The sequence below is a fragment of the Geospiza fortis genome, unplaced genomic scaffold (genome assembly GCF_000277835.1).
Source record: "Geospiza fortis unplaced genomic scaffold, GeoFor_1.0 scaffold188, whole genome shotgun sequence".
NCBI lineage: Eukaryota > Metazoa > Chordata > Aves > Passeriformes > Thraupidae > Geospiza > Geospiza fortis.
This window is the reverse complement of record NW_005054337.1, coordinates 3,584,987-3,605,476: the sequence shown is the minus strand read 5'-3', so window position 1 is coordinate 3,605,476 and position 20,490 is coordinate 3,584,987. Positions and strand designations below refer to the sequence as shown.

General features: G+C 42.7%; 1 protein-coding gene across 1 annotated transcript in view; it reads left to right on the top strand.

Moving 5' to 3' along the window:
* EYA2 (EYA transcriptional coactivator and phosphatase 2) overlaps positions 1 to 20,490 on the top strand; it is an 88,173-nt gene that overhangs the window by 58,802 nt on the left and 8,881 nt on the right. Inside the window, exons 7-11 of the mRNA XM_031057980.1 lie at positions 3 to 61; positions 1,997 to 2,174; positions 3,822 to 3,949; positions 4,418 to 4,501; positions 17,287 to 17,376. Of these exons, the coding sequence (XP_030913840.1) occupies positions 3 to 61; positions 1,997 to 2,174; positions 3,822 to 3,949; positions 4,418 to 4,501; positions 17,287 to 17,376 (539 nt within the window). The remainder of the gene's footprint in view (positions 1 to 2; positions 62 to 1,996; positions 2,175 to 3,821; positions 3,950 to 4,417; positions 4,502 to 17,286; positions 17,377 to 20,490) is intronic.

Below are 20,490 nucleotides of genomic sequence, written 5' to 3'. Positions count from 1 at the left end.
AGGGATTTACCAGGGAGCCAACGGCCTGACAAATTCTGCAGGATTCAGTGCTGTGCATCAGGTATGGTTGAGCCCCTATTGCTGGCAACCCTGTCACTTATTTTAAACCACTTGGAAGATCTATAGATCAGAGAGGTTATTTCAGTGTTCACATATATTTAAGGAAGGTGTTGCTTTGTGTTTTGCTGAACACCATTCTGCTCTACTCCTTGGGCCTGTCCCTTTGCTGGACTCCAGGGTATCTTGGATAATTTTCAGATGTGTCTCAGTGCACACACACTGAGTGCAGTCCTTGCAGGAGCAGGGTGCCCTGGCAGTCTCTGACTTGCTGCTGTAGCAGTGCCAAGTTTCCTCATTCTTCTGCCATCTTACAGCTTTCAGCTATGTAGTGCATCCTCTGCAGAGGGGATGGCTCCCAGAGTCCTGTCATCTCTGTGCTGGCACGGTGCAGTAAGTGTGAACAATCTGAGAGAGGCCTTGGCAGCCCCTGGTGCATGTTGAGCCATCTGAGCTGTCTGTGCACTTCCCTCTTTGAGGGCACACCTGTCCGTGGGCTCCATGCCTCAGATACCTTGGTAAATGTGTGTGTAAAAATAAAACACAAGACAGATGTTTTCCAGTAGCAAATGGCTCTTCTTGTTTGGAGCAAACAAATGAGTACACTGTCCCAGAAAATGTGTTTTGGTTGGCCAGTAATTTCAGTTCCTTGTTCTTAGGGTGATTGTTGACTTGTATTTTTAATGGCAACAGTGGGCAATTTCTTTGTTGCTGCAATTTGGCCTTAAAACATCAGCATTACTGACAGAAGGGCATTTGATTGAAGTATGGAGGTTGCCTAAACAGGGGGAAAAGTTGGGCTTTTTTCATTATTTTGTAATCTTATGTAGGAGAAAACAATGAAATTATCTCACTTCTTTTTCAGTCTAATTGTTCTTATGACAATTTGAGTCTTTGTTCTTGAGAGCTCCCTGGTGACTGAAAGTTAATGAAATAGCTGTCACAGACAAAGATGTAAGCTGTTAGGGAGGAAAGTGCTTTTAGTCTTTCTAAAGACTATTTATTAATTAATGTTATTTAATACCAGAGGCTAATTATAATTTCTGAGGGAATAAAAGCCTTCTGCTCAAAGACAATGCCCAGAGCATGAACAGAGTTCTCTGTCTGGAAAAGCAAATTCAGTGGACAAGGACAGGAGTTGCAATTAAAACAAAAAGGAACAATTTAAACCTTTTATGCTTTGATTGTTCAGAGATGCATTTTGTAATGTTTTCTAGTGTCCTGCTTTTCACAATACACCCATCAAACATCCAAGGATAATGCTGTGGGGTTTCTCTGGGTGCCTTAAAATCAAGGCAAAGAGTTTTGTGATACCTCAGGTCCCCAGGATCACTTGCATCTCATATTTTTAGTTCATTTTTCTGTAGGTAGGCAAGATCACTCAGGCATTTATTTATTGCTGAGATAGTTGGGCAGACTGTTGTGATCATTGCTGCAAAAAATTGCTATTTTCATTTTTTTAGCCTAACAGCTGATCAGAAGATGTTGCTGATCATAGGAAAATGCAGCCTGTGTTCTCCTTCTCTGATCCAGTTATTCACTCTGTTCTTGCAATTTCTTGGGTGTTTTGCTGTTTGCAAAGATCATGTGTTCCATCATGGATCTTTTCAGAAAGCCTCCATACTTCACTCTTACATTAAATTGTTAAACTCTGTAATATAAAATGTGTCAGCACTGATAACTAAAATCCTATCAAAAACCCCAGAACTTGCCAGATTTCTGACCTCTTTTTGGTTAGTCTATCCTAATAAAAAAGGAGTATATTTGTGAGAAGCAGAAATGTAATTTCCTAAGTGAATGCAATGCAGTTCTTCAGTGAAATATCCCCGAGCCGTGACTTGCTGCGTGCACAAGTAACACAGCTTTGTGGTGGCTTGCTTGTTTGTAAGGTAAAACCAGATACATGCCAGTTAGATCTGTTTCTTTTTCTCACTCCAAGGAATATTCCTCGTATCCCAGCTTCCCTCAGAGCCAGTACTCTCAGTATTACAGCTCGTCCTACAACTCCCCATACGTGTCTGCCAACAGCATCAGCCCCTCGGCCATCCCCACCTCCACCTACTCCCTGCAGGAGTCTTCCCACAACATCACCGGCCAGAGCACAGAATCACTCCCTGGTAGGTGCCTCTCTTGTGCTCCCAGCCTGGCATTCTCAGCCATCTGGAGATATAAATGCTGTCCTCTTGTTGTTGGAGTTTTTGAAATGGGTATTTTAAATGCGTTTTTTAAATGCGTTTTAAATGCTCAGATTTTCTAGCACTGAACAGTTCTTACACAGGGGTTTGGGAAGAGATTGGAATGTCCAAGCTCTCTAAAACCACCCTGTGTTGGTTTTGTGAGTCTGTGAGGTTTGATCTGCTCTAAGGTAGTACAGAAGGACAATGACAATGACATATCAACCCCAGAGCAGCACTGAGGGCTGACATGGATGACAATGAATTCAAAACAAACAGCCTTGCTCTGAAAAATTCAGTTTCCTCAGTGTCTGATGGCTTTTTAGCCCATATCTTTGTCAAGGATTATATTCACCTCTTACAACAATACTTAATATTGTGCATTCATAAACAACATCAAGAGAAAGTCCCTCTTTAAAAATCCACACAAACTGTGTGTCTGATATGAAAGTTTGAGATGAATCCCACACCAAAAAAAAGCCTCAAAATTTGCGTGCTCTCTTTGAATGCCTAATTTTTAAAGTTTCAAAGCTTAAGTAGTTTATGGAATTACTGGTGGATTATGATCCCCCAGTGTCCTGTTCAAGAGCAATCTTCAGATATCACTTCCCTGCTAGTTTTCATTGGCGTGCAATAACATTTATATAAAACACCACTCAATTTGTGGATGATCACAGTACACACCCACTGAAGGTCTGCTGACTTAGAAAACAAATCTGAACATCTGTGGTTGCTCTAAAAGAAAAATAAACTAGTATTGTTATTTAAAAAGAAGTGATCACAGACTGCTCTAAAAGCAGTTGGAGGATTTTCCGTTCCTTAGATCTTATCTCAGCCTTTTTGAGAAAGGATAATTTCTAAAAGGCTTCCTAGGCACAATCCCAGCTTCTCTGAAGAAGAGTATGATTATTCTAGGAAGTTGCAGAGGCCACAACTTAGCAAGGTGTAAAGAAAAATATGTTTGAAAAGGATTTGTAATGTAAGGTGAGTGAAACCCAGACAGATCTGTGAAACTCAAGCCAATCAAAACAGATACTTTATACATGGGAAGTTTGCTTTTAACTGTGTCTTCTCAGTTATTTCTAAAATACTATCCTCTGAGAAATGGGATAAGGCTCAACAGGTTAGTTCTGTATTTTTAAATAAAAGTTGATGTTGAAAGTATATTTTCAATCATTCTCATTCATTAAATTAAAAAAAAAAACAAAAATATTTGAAAAAAAAATTCAGAAGTGTAATTGGTCTTGGGTTCTGTTTCTATTGCCTTTCTAATTTCTGTCTCTGAAAAGAATGGGGAGGAGTAAAATTCCAAAAGTTTTTTCTTTCCAGTGAAAATTTTGATAAGGTTTTTTGAAGCGACATGTCCTTTTTAAAACATTATATATGCAGTTTTGTTGATTCTTGAAACTGTTTTAACAAATCTTAGGAATTAAAACTTATTTCTTTTACACTGTTAGCTGTTGGTGTGAAAAGAGTAAGATTTTCTCATGGTGTTTTCACAGTGTTTCTGTTGCTTTTCAATAAAAGGTTTCGTGCTCTAATTACAGTGACAAAATTTAGGTTTACAATGGAATTTCTTTCTCCTAATAGGGGAATATTCAACAACACCAGCAAAAGATGTAGAGACAGACAGACATCACAGAGGGTCAGATGGCAAGGTTCGAGCCCGGTCAAAAAGAAGCAACGATCCTTCCCCTACTGCTGACAGTGAGATTGAGGTAATAACTTTAATTTATATTCCTTTGGTACATCCAGCAAACATGAACTGTTGCCTCTGTTAGCAAATCTGAGAGACAGAACAGAATTAGTAATACAACTGGAACCTGCAGGCACGAGTAGTCAAAACAACTGCTTAATGTCTGTGTTATCAACATCTCAAACTATTCTTCATACATACCCTTTTTTTTTCCTTTGGGATTTTTGTAAGTCTGATGTTTTGTTCCCCTGACTTGATAGGCAACAGGAGATTTCTGTGGTTGTTAGGAGAGCAGGCTCTTGGGATGGCAGTTCCAAAATTCCTGATGTTTCATTTTGCCTGCTTTCACAAAACATCCAGTCAGTGCTCCAAATGGCTTGAGATCTTAAAAATCTCTAGTCCAACAGGACATATTTCCTGACTGAACCTGTTCTTGCAGTTGCCTAATATGTAACTATATTTCTTTTTTCCACCCCATCTGTCATCACAGCGTGTGTTTGTATGGGATTTGGATGAGACGATAATTATTTTTCACTCCTTACTCACGGGAACCTTTGCATCCAGATATGGGAAGGTAAAATTTAATTTTTTTAGCATTACTGCTTGTCCAGCCAAATTGCGTCGGGAACTGTGGGGGCAGCTAATGAGCCAGCTTTTCAAACAGATGCTGCCTGTTTTATTCAGACATATTTGTATAAACGTGTCCTGTGGTATTTCCTCCGAACATGTGAAAATTTAATTTACCTCCCTTTCATGTTGCAAGTAGCCCCTTGTTTTTCCAAAGCTTGTGTTGTTCAGCTGCCACTTGCTGGGATGTTCTTCAAGTCTGTCATCTGCAAGAGAGAGCATCCAGCAGCCAGGCTCCATTAAACTCCAGCCTGAATAAGCTAACACTTTTTTTGTTAGACCAGTGTTTTCTTACAAATCTCAGACAATTTTTTTAAGAGAGATTTTGTGTTCCTCTGTCTGGTTTGCTGTGAAGAACTGGCTGTGCTTCCCACATTGTTGCTGGAGCTCACGTTTCTAAGGGGGCTTCAGAAATATGTTTAGCTGACCATACTTTAGATACTCTCTTTGAAACACAGGCAATTCCATTTTTTTAGGTAACTGTGGCTGAGCAGCCTGAACTTGGCTGCTAAGGAGAAAACTCTGGTTCAGATTTAGTACCATGTGCTTCAATTTCTTCCTAAGGCAGCTTTTTATGATAAACACCTAAGTCACTTTGAATTACAGAATGTCAAGCACTTTTAAATGGGTAGGAAAAAAGACAATATCATTACCTAATTAAAGGTGGATGACATAGTTGGCAGCTGTTTCCACACATGGCTTTGAGCACTCAGCTTCATCAGGAGACTGGAAAATAACCCAGCTTCTCTCCAGAAAGCAGAAATATGATTTGACATCATTTCATGGCTTTACCAGCTGTACTTTTTTATGATGGTTATAACAAGCTGAACCTGTAATTAGTAAGATAGATTTATTGTTCACTGTTAGATGTGCACAGTTGTAAAGGATATAAAATGGTGTTTGTGGTGTGGAAGTCTACTGCAGCACTTGGAATGCTGCTAACACTTCTAGCAGCACCCTCTGAAAACCAAGCACGTGTTTCCAGGCAGGGATTTACCCAGAGCCGTGTTGTACGAGGTAATTGAGGTGGTGACTTTTCCCAGAGAACATAATGAACGAGGTGTGCGCGTGTAGGCTCAGACCTACTGCCTACAAACACCAGAAAGAATTAGGCAGGATCAGGAAACAAACTCAGGGTGTGCAGATCTGCTCTGTGGTTGAGCTCAGCCTTGGGCAGGAGCTGCTGAATTCATGGGGAGAATTCCCTTGATGGGCTGGCTTTGTCCTAGCACAGCACCTCTGAAGCAGATGCCTTCACCTGCTGCCTCCTGCACACGTTTAGGGGGTGTAGAGTTGGAATCTGCTGTGTGGGGGCTTCTGTTGGCTGTTTCCTCTATTCTAATTTAGAGAATTATATATTTAAATAATTATTTTGGAAGAATCAATCACCTTCTCTATTGAGTTATGACTGGTTCCTTCTCTATTGAGTTGTGACAGGTTCCTTGAGAAACTTCTAGAAGGACTTTGTGCTTTGCAGTTCTTCATTTGTTTCATCAGTATTAAATTCCTCAGGACTCTCCTGTAAGGGAAATGGTTTATAATACTTATAAAACTATTATAGGCTGGAGGCTTGATCCAAAGACAACCAGAGGCTTTGGTGGGCTTTGGAACAGACCTTAAACCAAGAGGGAAATACAGCACGCTCAGACAGACTGTCCTGGGAACTGTTAAATAGTAGCACAATTCAAAACTATCAAGTACAAGTGAAGCAGCCAGAGGTTAATAGTTTCAGAATCTCTTAACTTCAGTAGTGTAGGAAGTGTTAATCTCCAAGTAAATTAAGTATCAAAACCAAAATTCTCCATAAAAGAATTCACATGCCTGTAATTAGACATGCATATGCTTATAATTAAATCTCACACATGGAGATCTTGGTTCTCTCTGTCTTCCACCAGAGAAGGTGTGAGTTTATGTGATCCTGACCATCCTCTGGCCAACATTTATCTCCCAGTATCATCCTGTCTGTTGCACTGGTGGAGCTGCAGGTGCTTAAGGAATTAGTCTGTGAAGTTGTTCAAGATGAAGAATAACACCTCTTTCTGGGGTGATTTTTCTTGAAAGATGGGAGGAGGAACACCAACCACAGCTTCAGAGATTAGGGTCTAAATTCCTGTGTTCTTTAGCTACTTACTCACAAATGGTTGTGTCTGTTGCCCCTTCCTTGGTGATGGCAGCAACAGGCAGCTGTCCAAAAAATGAGAAAAAAAGTGGAGAAAGAACTCACAAAAAGTCATGTTATTAATGGTTAATGCTTCAATGCATATTTTCTGACCTGACTTCATGGGAAAATTCTCTTTGTTTTCTCTGTGGCTCTTAACATAACATACATATGGCCTCCTCAGGGCATTGAGAGTTACTCTCAGGTGTTTAGAAAATAGTTTGCCCACAGCACCAGTAGCAGTTAAAACCCAAAATGTACTGAAAGTTGAAGCCTGAATGAATAGCCCAGCCTAGGCTGCTCCTTTTTTGTCCTCTCCTCCCAAGCCCTTTGCTGTACCCCATGGATTGCAGAGTCATCAGAAATTTGGTCTTGATTTCTTTGCCATAGGGTGACAAGAAAAGGCAACTCCCCAGAAGTTCCAGAGGCAGGTAACCCTGGGTATTATGTTCAGGGGATTTATAAAACCTGTTCTGCAGCTTTCTGATCGCTGAATGGGTGCAGAATATTTACCATGTGCCTACAGACCTCAGCAGATGGAGACCTTTGTGGCTTTTTGTGGTGTCCATGGAGCCTTTTTAATCCTTTGGTGTGTGTGATGGAGCTCCTGCTCCACAGGGAGCTCCACAGGGCTGCAGGCTTGGCCAGGTCAGCAAAGGTTTGTCCCCAGATCATTGACTGAACATAGTGAGGAAAAATGGCTCAAAATCCATAGCAAAAGCTGCTGGGCTTTCACAGGAGTTGGGTAAAAGTCAGGGGGCTTGTTTGACACAGCAAGGTGAGCACAGACAGACTCGTTTGGTGGTAGTAATTCAGAAACAATATGAGGAGATTGCATGAAGTCCTTTGCCAAAAATAATCATGACTCTATTCCTCTTTCCCCAGCTGGGATATTTGCAAGATTGTTCCATAACCTGTGCTGTCTAAGCCTTAAAATTTCTCAGACTGAAAGAGATGGAGAAATTTTTTGTTCAAGCATTATACTGCAGTTTCATTCTCATGCTTTTTGAAGAACTGGTATCAAGAAAAAAAGGGAGCAGTGGGAGTGTTGTTTTCCCTAATTTGAGGGAGCTCTGTGAAGCCCATACCTTTTCTTTGTGTTTTGTATTGTTCCAAGAATGTGTGTTCTTGTTCGGTGTTGCATCCCCACCTCTTGGGATTGAAGTGTCCAAATGACTTGTGAGTAAAGTAAAAACTGGAGTTAGAAATAATTTTTATATGCAAGATACTCCAAAATCCTGGAATCAAATGACAAGGATTTTATTTTAGTCTGGACTTAGGGATTTGAACACATAGGACAGTCTAAATTCTTGAATTGTGTTGGATCTTTATCAGCACTTTGACAATGCCTGCTAATACCTGGGAGTTCAGCTCTATAAAATTCCCTGTAAGAACCATGTAATTTCTGAGATTGTTCAGCATTTGGAACTAGTTCAAACTAAGAAAAAAACACACTGCAGAAAATGTGTAAAGCACATTATGTCCTGGTTTAAAATCAGAGTCATGCAAAGCCATGCTCAGTGGAAGGGGTGTAGCTCCGCTGTGTGACTCTGCCCTGCGAGCTGGGGCTCTGTGGTTGCTTTATGTGGAGCAGCCACTCTGCACTCAGTGAGGGCTTGCAGTGTGCCTCAGAGGTCCTTGCTTGAAGCAGAGGCTGGTTTTCTGTGACAGCCCCTTTTTTTTAATGCTTTTGTGTTTCAGAAGTGGCAGCATGAGGTTTACTCAAGCCGTGAGCAGACAGGAGGTGCCCTCAGCTTTCCAGCCTGTGCAAACATGGGCTTGGCCTCTCTGATGAGAGACTTGCAGTCACCCAGGAGAGGGCCCACCAATCATAGCAGGACCTTTTGGAGAGAGTAGCCAAAGCTTCTGCTTGGCCCAGTTGAGGACAGGACATAAATATGATTTTCTAGCATTGGAACAAATGTTATAGCCGCTGTATGCTGGCTGTGAACTGGACTGTCTTGTTCTCACCAGAAATGATGTTGTGGATCTAAGAAACCTTATTCCTCAAAAGTTTCACTGGCTGTTACATGTTCTTATGAAACGTTTTCCTTTAAATGAATTATAATTTCCAATTAAAAAAAAAAAAAGTCATTGAAAAGTTCCTCCTTGGCTCTACGCGAGTTCCTTGTAAAACCCTAGGTTTGATTTTTTAATTTCTTTTTTTTCCCCTTCCCTGGCTTCACTGAATGCTTCAAGTAGCTTGTGCTTTTCCCTGCTTTGTTCTCTCCCAGGACCCTAAAGCCAGGACCTGATTGAAACACCATGGGGATTTAATCAAATCTGCTGGTGATTCATGCTCCTAATGGCCGAGCCTGTCCTTTACTGCTTTACAAACTGAGAAGGAATAAAACCCCATTTTATTGCTCGGCTGTTAAAAACTATTTGTAGAAGTTGCTAAGGTTCAAATCAAAAGGGGCCTCCCCTGAGAACTATTAGTTAATTCTGAGTGCCAGGGCATTGCTTTTTTCCCCTTCTCTCGCTTGAGATGTGGCCTTATATCATGACTGCTGCTCAAACATCTGAGAGTTTTCCATTCCTTTGACAAACATGAGCCAAAGTGCTTAAGGACATCTGTTTATTTTATTTCTTTAATGAGAAAACCTTCCAATTTCTTCCTGGCTCAGCTGTGTTTATTTACATTTTGTTAGTCATATGTGTGGGGCACCTTGGGACGTTCAGGACCTGCAGAGGCCTCTGCTGAGGGCTGCTAGCAGGCATCCTGGGCAGAAAGGCAGAATAAGCCCTTCCTAAGGAAAACACAGCCCTTGGAACTCCATAAAATAGATTTTCAAAACAAATAGAGCCTAATTCACTCAGTAGATCATGGATTAAGTCAAGATGAATACAATTTGGAAAGGATTTTCTGAGGAAGTTGGAGATTTTTTTACCCACTGGAGGCTAAACCTTGTGTTTAATGCCTTTTTAAGTTAAATTAAAGAAGCATTCAATCACTGCAGGTAATAAAGAAGTCTGTTACTTTAGACATGCTGCTATATCAATTATTTAGCCCATTATTGGAGAGAAGGGAGTAAATAATTCCGGCCATTTGATTGTTTCAAATGCGTATTTCGGGAGCAGACATCTGTGTTTATCATTGGGATGAGAAGCAGCAAAAGCAGATCCCAGCAGGTTGGAGGTGGCACAGAGATGCTCTGAGCTCCTGTGGATGTAACCCCTTGTCCTGGAGCTTAGGGGAGCAGGAGGGGTTCTCAGCAAGCTGCACACGTGGCATTCGGGGCTATTAAAGGATTATTTTTGACAAAATAAATAGCAGAAACAATGCTGGCTTATTAAACAGGCTCGAGGAAGGGGAACCTGCTTTGGTTGAATTGGGACTGAAATTTTAAGGGGAAAAAGTGAAAAACCAAAGGGACATGACTTTTCTTAGGAAGCTGCATGTGCAGAATATGTCATTGTGCTGAGGATTACACTCCATGGTGTGTTTCCACCAAGCTTTCCAGAAGTTTTGTGTTTTTCACAGGGCTATCAAGGGCTTTCATACAGAAATACAGTGACTTTCCTGTGCTGAGGGGAAGGAAATGAAGATTAATTTGCTTTAAATTCCACTCCTTTTTCTGAAATGCATGCCACATACAGTAAAAAGAAATTATTTGTAGGGTTTTGGTCTTGAACCTTTTGTATTACTAAATAAAAACAATTCTGATTTATCCTCAAGCATCATGGCCCAGCTTTTAACCTGTATTGAAGTACAAATTCCCACAGGACTGGAATCCACTTCAGGCTTGATGGGTTCAGACCCTGCATAAATTAGTGTGGTCCTTGCTGCCTGTCCCTAGGCACAGTTCCTTAGCAGAGGGAGGAGAGACTTTTCACCCTCTGTGTGACCCTAAATGTGAGATTTACTGGCCTGTGTGCCCATTTGGTTATTGGGATAATTTCCAACCATATGTGAAGAGACATGACAGTAAAAGGAGTTGTTCAGTAGACAGTAAGAATTGCCCCTAAAATCACAAGAAGGGTGAATATGAAAAGGTATCTGAAGAAAAGGGATTCAGTTACATTTGCTCTCCATCCTGGCCTTCCCACAAGGTCACACTGTGCTGTCTTATGACACTAATCATTTAAATTCAGTAAATTGTCTCATAAACCTGGATGTATCAGTCTTTTCATAAACAATGTCTTTATTTTGGTGGGAAAAAGTTTGGACCCTGAAAAACTGAGAGGTTCTATTTGAAAATGGATGGTCCTTTCCAAAAAAGCCTGAAGTGGAGCCCCTTAAGTAAATCACTTCTGAAAATGGCTTTTGGGTCCTCAACTAGTTTCCTTACTTCAAACAACTTTTCTCACAAATACTCACTCTCACTGGGAAAGCTCTGAGAGGCTCAGTCTGCTGTAGCCTGTGTTATTAAAGAGATAAAATTGCAAGCTAAGCTACTTAGGTGTAGTTAGTAAAAGAGTGAAATGTGGTTTTTTCCTGAAAAAGACATGAATTTACTTGAACTAGAACTCATGCACATGGTTAATTTCCCATTATTCTGGGAAAGTCTTGTTCATGTCTCAAATTTTGATCAAGGTATAAAATGTTACAACGAAAGGATGATTATTCTCACAGACTTTTTTTTGTTCAAACATGTGGCCGTGGTATTTCTATCTTTGAATTTTTTTGATTATTATTTTTTTTATGCTACAACCAAGCTGGTCCATTTTCCAGGCGTTTCCAAGTAATTAAACTCAATTAAAACTATTAAATTCTTTCTTTTGGTGACAACTTTGTTATTAACAGATAACCACAAGGAGGAGATTTAACTTGGAAGGCCCTTGATTGTACCCTAATCCGTCTCTCACCTCTGGCTGACACCTGTGGCAGATAAACCCTATAGAATAGGAGTCTGCTGAATACTCTTAATTAATACTTTCTTCCTTGTAGAAAAGTAATTATTTGCTCACGGCATAAATAGGTATTTGGCAGGGATTTAAAAGGACTGATTAGTTTTAAATACTGGGGCTTTATTTTGGTGGGGTTTTTAAGGGAGGCGATGGTGTCTGAATCCAGGATCCACTGACTTTGTCCTGACAATCCCAATGTCGAGGTAATTGTCACGTTGCTGAAGAGAGCAGAGTCAGACAAGAAGCAGATTTGTTATCTGTGTCAGAGGAGCCAGCTCTGCCCCTTTGCTAATGGCCTGCAAGTCTGAACAGGGAACCTGCAAGGCAGAGCCTTGGAGAGGGCTTTGGAGCCAGGGCTGGAGTGACTTGCACTTGAGAGATTGCCAGAGATAAATCTGCTTCCCTCTTCCCTTCAGAGCCACGGTGTGCAGGAAGGGAGAGCTGGCTGTGGACATGCAGCCTGGATCAGCTGCAGGTGTTAACAAATACATGGCTTTTAGTGCATGTGCTAGGGCAAGGAGGAGCAGTGCACGAAAAACCAGTGTTCCAGGAGATCTGGGGGAAGGTGGTTTTAATGCAGAGCCCTTGGGAGGGTGCTGGGGGTGCAGTTTGTGTAATTCAAGGGTGGTTTTAATGCAGAGCCTTTGGGAAGGTGCTGGGGGTGCAGTTTGTGTAATTCAAGGGTGGTTTTAATGCAGAGCCTTTGGGAAGGTGCTGGGGGTTCAGTTTGTGTAATTCAAGGGTGGTTTTAATGCAGAGCCCTTGGGAAGGTGCTGGGGGTTCAGTTTGTGTAATTCAAGGGTGGTTTTAATGCAGAGCCCTTGGGAGGGTGCTGGGGGTGCAGTTTGTGTAATTCAAGGGTGGTTTTAATGCAGAGCCCTTGGGAGGGTGCTGGGGGTGCAGTTTGTGTAATTCAAGGGTGGTTTTAATGCAGAGCCTTTGGGAAGGTGCTGGGGGTGCAGTTTGTGTAATTCAAGGGTGGTTTTAATGCAGAGCCTTTGGGAAGGTGCTGGGGGTGCAGTTTGTGTAATTCAAGGGTGGTTTTAATGCAGAGCCCTTGGGAAGGTGCTGGGGGTTCAGTTTGTGTAATTCAAGGGTGGTTTTAATGCAGAGCCTTTGGGAGGGTGCTGGGGGTGCAGTTTGTGTAATTCAAGGGTGGTTTTAATGCAGAGCCTTTGGGAGGGTGCTGGGGGTGCAGTTTGTGTAATTCAAGGGTGGTTTTAATGCAGAGCCTTTGGGAAGGTGCTGGGGGTGCAGTTTGTGTAATTCAGTGCCCCAGGGCTGCTGTGGAGGTAGAGCCAGCCCCTCTGGCAGTGAGGGCTTCTGTGCAGCTCAGCCCCTGGAGGGGCTCTGGGGACCAGCACAGTGCACATTGCAATATCCTGGCAGGAATTAAAGCTGATTTGGGGGTGCATGCACATTCTGCATTCCCTTTGCTCTGATAAATACAGAGCAGTGGGAGTTTAGTGTGGTGTGAGCAGATCTACCTTCCCACTGCTGTCGTAGGGAAATATTTGCTTGCTCACCTCCAGTTTTCATGGAAATTGTCTTCAATACAAACTGAAGGCTGTTCAGCAAGGTCCTTTTGGCAATCTTCTGTCATATTATTACTTGAGACAAAGGTTAAAAATGAAAACTAAAACAGAAATTAATTTTAGGTGAGGTATTAGTAGCTGGGAGGACATAACTGAACTCAAATTGTAGTTTTTAAAATACAGTTCACTTCAAATGTAGAGAACTACTTCAAGGGTTAGAAACACAGCATGAAAGTGGCCAAGCTAAGAGCAGCACTGGCAACCAATGTGTGAGTTTGTGCCACTGGGATATGAAGGAAAATGAGCTCCTTGCTAAATGGGTGCTTTAGTCTTCCTTTACAGCACACGGGCTGCTGCTGCCCATGTTTTCCTCGAGTAGGAATATGTGCTGAACAGGCAGCAAAGGCTCCCCAAAGCCAGTGGATGTGGAGCTGGGGCTGGCAGTGCCTCACTTGGAGTGGAAATCGCCTCCCTCACAAGGGGTGGCCATTGCCAGCAGTGGCAGCAGCCCATCAGAAACAGCAGGGACATGTCCAAGGATGCTCTCTAGAGAAAACATTTCTGAGCAAAATGTTGAAATAGGACTTAGTCTTTGTATGTTTTGATCCCTTGTTGTTTATGAAGCAGCAGTAGGGACTGGGGGCTTTTTTACCTCTCGGTTCTCTCAAGGTGTGCCCTGAGGAGAAATGGGCAACTCTGAAACTGTGACTCCTGTTCTTTAGGAGTGGGAGTGGAGGGTGTGTTGAGAAGGAATGAATAATTCAGAATGATCCCTTCCCTCCTGACGCTTGTCTCCCCCAGGTTTCCATGGGAGGCAGCTGTTGAGGCTGTGCATGGGAGGATCAGGAATGCTGGGTCTGAGCACCAGGGGCTTGCACTAAAAGTAATTTGTGGGGCTGTTACAGTTTGACCCTGAATGAAACTCCACCAATGGAGCATGGCAGAGATGAGGCATGTGGGGATACTCGGTGCTGCTGTAAGTTTTATTTACAAAAGGAGTTTATTGCCTGTTTTGCACCCCTGCCTCTCATTGTCCTTGTTTGTGAGAGCATGACTCGTAGATTAGCACAGGGAGGACCTCGCTCTTCTAAAGTTACTAAACAAGCACTGAGAGTTGAGTTTTTAGATTAATCTGTTTTCACTGCAAAAAGTGGTTCCTGGAGGAGATTTGATTTCAAGCTGTCTGTGGTCCTTGGGCTTCCCATGCATCAGGAAGCATTGGCTGGAGGTGTTAGTCAGGAGCTCGTTCCCAGGGCTCCTGAGCACCCTTTTCCTACAGAATGATGTTAGCAGGGATCCCTGGGAGCTTCCCATTGCTCTGCTGAGCTCACACTGCTCCTACATGGGCACCACGGGCAGCACAGAGATGTCCTTTGGTGGCACAGGGTTTCTGTGCCCAGGAGGAGCACTCCATCAGCATCTTCACACAAATTTCATACTCCTCTTTCTGATTGTTTACACACTGTACAGAGAATTTGGATACACTGATCTCATTTTGGTGCAGCCTGATTTTCTTGTTTATTCCTGCATCAACTGACAGCTGTAGCAACTGTGTCTTTCCTCAGGGTGGGCACAACCTCAATCTGGGATTGGTGCTTTTAGATGCTACAGCACTGCAAATAAAGAACTGCAGGAGGAACCCTGGCCTCATGCCTCTGGACACCTCTGTCACCCTGGGAGTGCTGGTTGGCCTTAAAACTTTATCAGCCTCTTTAGGACTTGGAATTGTGCCTTGCTGGGGGGGAAATGTCCACACTGTGGAAGCAGTGGTGCCAAATCATTTCCCCAAATGACTTCTCCTCTGGGTGGTAAAGTGCATTTTTCTGTTTTGTTTTCATTCCATCACATTCTGCATCTCAAGAGAAAGATTTTTTTTTCCCCACCCCCCCTCTCATCTACAGTTTGGTTTCCATATTGTTTAGTTAAAGAGAAGGTAACTTCATACACTGTGGAAATGTTTCCTACTCCCCATTAGTGATTAATACCAATAAAGCCAAAATGAAACTTAGAGGATAAATGACAGATAGCAACCAATGAGATTTCCTGAAAGAGTTTTAAAGGCTAATGATCCTTGAAATGTATAAAAATAAATTGGTTCATTAAAAACCATTTTACAAAATAATTTCTTCCTAGCAGCATATTTTCTTCAAAACAGTTCCCCCGTGTAACTACACCTGGGTAGTAAAATTTGATTCAGTGCTGCTCCTATGGGGCCACAGTGAAATGCCCTGATTATGTCTGTGCCCCTGTGCCTCATCAGGGGAGCAGGATTGGGGCTGAAAATGAGAGACATGTTCAAGGCAGGTCTGTTGGAGTTTTTACTTTGTGCCCTTGTTTGTGGGGCAGCAGCAAGAACGTTTAAACGTGGGTGACAGAGTTCTCTGTAATGGGCACAGGGCTTGTGAGTCACACATGGCTGCAACCACAGCCACTCTGCTCTAATTAAAGAGAACTTCACCAGGAATGTGCAGTAATTAGCTTGGTGTGTAGTGCACCATCCGTGTCAGCAGTGTCTGCCACAAAGGTTGATTGAAATGTGCTCACCCTCCCTGCATTGTGCTCCCTGTTAGAGCTCCTCAGCCACTTCATTACTGTGCTGTCATGCAACAACAGGACCCACAGAAAGCTGCAGAAAATTAGAGCAGAGACTCTGTTTGACTGGGTGGGTCTCCTCTGCTGAAGTCACACACCATGCTAAAGCAAGGCAGATTTATACATCAGAATGAGATGCCTGACCTACTGAAGATGAATTAACAGCAAAAAGAAAATCCTGTTGTGGGAATGTGGGCTTTTTCCAAGTTGTCTGCTGTTGTTCAGTTTGAACAGGCACAATGCTTTTGTGCTGTGACTGTTTATCAAATTAAATACAGATTATTTTTGCTTCTGTTTTTGAACTGTTTGATGAATGAGAAAATGCAGGGCTGGTAATTTTGCATCCATGTGTTTCTGTGCTCTTGCTGTGGATTTAGGAGCAAGGCTGGTTGTTTGGGGGCAGGAGGGGTGGTTGGCTTGCTGACTTGGTGGGGCAGTGAAGTGACAGCCCTTCCACAGGCTCAGTGCTGTCTCAGCTGGGAAAAGCATTCATTTTCTAGGATGAATTAACCAAACTCACTTAAGCAGAGCTGCAGGTAGCACCATCCTTCTCCAGGGGAATTCACTAAAGGTTTTGTCACTGCTGTTGGCAGGAGCAGGATCTGGGTGTGAGAAAGTTCACTTGTGCTCATGAAGGTGCAGGAGATATTTTAGACCTGCCAGCACATACATCTTCACATTCAGTGGTTTAAAAATGCCACAGGCAGCCAGAGCTTCTGCACCACATCCTTCCCTTCCAGGAGGCAGTTTGGGACCCTGGGAGGGGCTGGATCAGACCCACAGGTGCTTGGGCTGGGAGCTGCTGGGACAGGAGAATCCCAGGGAGAAATGGGCACAGTCAGGGGCACTGGGGGCATTGCCATTCCCAACACCAGCTGCAGTGACAGATGAACCTGTCCTGAATTTGTGCTGTGTCTTGTCTCTTTTTTTTTTAAATTTTTTTTTCTTTTTTTTTCTTTTTTTGTAAATTTTATGTTATTTGGTTGTTTTAAGCAATGTTATTATTTGGTGTTGCTGCCATTGGAGCTGCAGTTGAGGCTCTGCAAGGCTGCTGCCCTCAGCAGCAGTAGTTGTATTGGGCAAGGATTTTACTGTGTTATTTAGGATGGGGCTGTTTTAACCCTGCTGATGCTGGTAAATAAGTAGGCTGTTCAGTGGGAATGGAATTGTTGCTTTGAAGGATAAATAGGAAAGAATCACCCTCTGCATGCTGTGTTGCTGGGTAACACCCCCAAACCAGTCACTACTGATTGTATTGAAACCAATTTTTTTTTCTCTAACCTACTGAAGCAATTTTGCATAGTTTCAGGTGTTTAAAGGAGTTTTGTATCATCTGAAGTGTGTGGGCTGTTAGTGGTCAGGGTGAGTCACAGACATCCTTCAAAGAACAAAATTTTGTTTATCTAGGAGAGCAAAAGAAAGGATGGAAAAATCATGTTAATGTTAAAATACACTTGAGAAGTAAAATTAATAAATGTATCTTAAGAAATAGGAATGTGTAGATCCTGGGTTTGGTCTAAGATCCCCCACCCCCCACACTTATCCCCAAAAAAGAAAATCAAAGTGAATGGAAAAAACCTGATTTTCCCCTGACAGGACACCACAACCTCTGTGAGGATAGGTCTCATGATGGAAGAAATGATCTTCAACCTTGCAGATACACATCTGTTCTTCAATGACCTGGAGGTATGTGGCTGCTTATTTTATTTAACATCTTTCTCTGTAATCATTTGCATGTGGTCTACAAACTTGGGAGGGTTTGGCCAAGAAACCTTTTACTTTTGACCCCAGAGAAGTGGACCTTAGTTGGCTTATTGGAAGCATCCCTTTGACACCTCCATTCTGGCCAAGATTTTTTTTTCTAAACAGTCAGTTAACAATGATGGCTTTTTGCAGGTTTACTAAATTCTTAAATTTCTTAAATGTAATAATTTGCAGGTTTATGAAATTATTACTAAATGTAATAATGACATTGCTGCTTCTCCTGAAATTTGCTATTTAATAATTTTATTCAGCTAAATTGGCATAGATCCTATGGGGGCAGACAGCAATTAGCTATGAGCCAAAGCAGAGGTTTTGAAAATGTTGCTCTGTTTTGAGGAAGGTTTTGCACAGACAGAGCAGGAGGTTCTGCTCAGGATCAGGAATACTGCAGGATGAAACTGTGGGAGTTTCACTGTAACAGACCAATAGGAAAAATTTTTCTTGCTGGTGACATGGTTAGACCTGAGTATCTCTCATACAAAGCAAAAATCCTTTAGAGTGTGTGGTAAAAAGCAGGCAAGGTGGTGCTGGCAGAATGCTGAGGAGCAGCTGTGCAGGGTGGAAATGTGCTGGAATTCGCAGCCAGAGCACTCAGCTGCATGGATCAGGACAGGGTGATGAGGTGGGGTTTGAGCCCTGGGCACCTGGAATCAAAATACTGCTTGGAGGCATTTGGAGAAGGAAAACCTGGCATCCCTGGGCAGACTTCTGTGCTCTTTCATTTTTTTTTCCCTTCACTTGAAAAAGGAAGAATTTGTTTCTGTGCCAGATGAAAAGAGAGAACTTTTTCTGTGCCCGAGGAGTTCAGTGGGAATTTCTGGTTCCTTCAGTGCTCGATTGCAGTGTGGTCCCCTCTGTCAGGGGAGGCACAGCCTTTCCTGCCCCCTGGCTCTTGCAGTCTTGACGTGTCACTTGCTGAGAATTGTTATTTCCTTTCAAAGACAAGCACCTGAACGGACAGATTTTTTTCCTCTTTCAGCTTTTTTTTCATAGAGGGAGTTTGTGATGAGGGCATGGAAAGTACAAAGTAAAATCTTTCTCTTAGGGAAAAAAAAAAACAGAGCTCCTCTTTGGGAGCCCAGGGCATTATTTAAGTAGTGATAATATTTGCTACAGAACCATCACCTTTCACCAATCAGATCTCAATATGTGACGCAACAAAGCTCCATGTCCTGCAGTGTGACCCTACAAAACCCCTCTGCCTTTCTAGACTTTTGCAAGGATTACCAGTTTTAAAATAAGTTTTCTCCTTTTTCACTTACTGCCCTAAAATTTTAAATGAAGCAGCAAATTGTCTGACCTTCATCAAACTGTGCACATTTGTCAGTCAGTAACAGCTCTGGGCACTGGTGGTTTGGTTTTAGCTGAGCTTTTTCAATGAAAAATTGATGGATGATGGAGAATTAAAGAAAAGTAAATGTGCCTTACAGAACTTTACTTTCCAAAAAAGCCATGTCAGTTTGGAGGAATTTGCAGCCACAGAGTCACCCAGAGTTACCCACCCTACTCCTTCATTTAGGATGATAAATAAAAGCCACCTTTGTGTATTCACAGAGTGGTATTTAAGGATCATACATCACTGAGTACTGGGCTTGAAAAAATGCAGTGAATGACATCCTTAAAAACGAAAAAAGGATTTGTGAAACCCAGCAGAGGAATAGATTCAGTCGTGGACCCACAAGCATTACCATGTACATTAGCACCATCATGTGGTGCAGTGCTGGCCTCTGCCAGACAAAATGAGCTGAAACTGCTCAGGGCAGAAACCATTTCTGAGCATCTCTTGTGCTGGGGCTGAGAGAGCAGGGGGAGAGTTTCCCATCTGAAACCACAGCAGGAAACCTCTGAAACACTGAAATGCTTCTCTGGCACAAATCCAGATTCAGCCATTCTGGGGGGTCCAGCAGGCTGGAATAACCAGAGCATGGCTGGCCTCAGAACTGACAGTGGAACAAGGGGAAGGAGTGGAGAAAATGTCACCCATCCTTTCAGAGAGGCAGGTTGGACAAGGAAATCAATGCCCTTGCCTTAGCAGAGGGGAATGGTTTGTTCTCCTGGCTGCAGTTTGCAGTGCTGCACAGAGGAGAAGGTGCTCCCAGGGTGCAGAGCCCTCCTGAAGCATTCCCAGGAAGTGCCTGATGAAGATAAAACATTTGTCCATAGGTACAGCAAGGTTTGCACAGCCCTTGGTGGAATTTGTGTGATCCTCCTTAGTCTGGTGAGGATGTGATGTCACCTGGCAAAAAACTGGCTTCAAAATCTGAGATAGGAGCCTGAACTGGAATGTAACCTTTTTGTTGTCAAAAAAAAAAAAATTCTGAAACTCTGGTTAGCCAGGGCTTTATCTTTTCTTAGGATCTACCCAGAAGGGATTCAGGTAATTGTTTCCTGGATGCATTAGCTGAGTGCATTTTGGCTGTGCAGTTCCATTCAGGAGGAGCTATTCAGATCCATCCTGCTTCAGCCCATCCTCTCTCAGTGCTGCAGTGCAGTGGGCAGCCAGGTTCCAGCTGATTCACCCCAAAATCCAGGGTGGTTGTGTGGGAGGAGGCTGATCACTGGTCCCCAGGGCAGGGGGGTGACTGCAGAAGTTTTAGACTCCTACTGAAAACTTTCAGTCTTTTTACAGGAAGGGATTCTCTGTCAGCAAGTTGAGTCCTACAGGCAGATGAAATCCCTACAGTGTGCAAGCGTGAGCCATGCAAGGTGTTTGCACAAAGGGCTCTGATCATGCTGCAGAATATACCAGAAAATATTCACCTGGCAGCAGATATTCTCCCTCTCTGCTCCCCTTTCTGGGGAAATTGGGGGGAAAATAATTTACACAGGGTTAAAAATCAGTGAAGTTAAAATACAAACTGGCCTTTCCAGGGTTGTGCTTTTTTTTCCCAGATGCCTTTTGTTCACAGCACAATGCTGGCTAAAGAACAGCACCTTCCACCCCCAGCCCCTCTGTGGATATTATTGTCTAGCTGTCTGGAAAACAGGTATTAAGGACAGGAGGACTGGCAAGGGGATGAGGAACTGACAAACAAG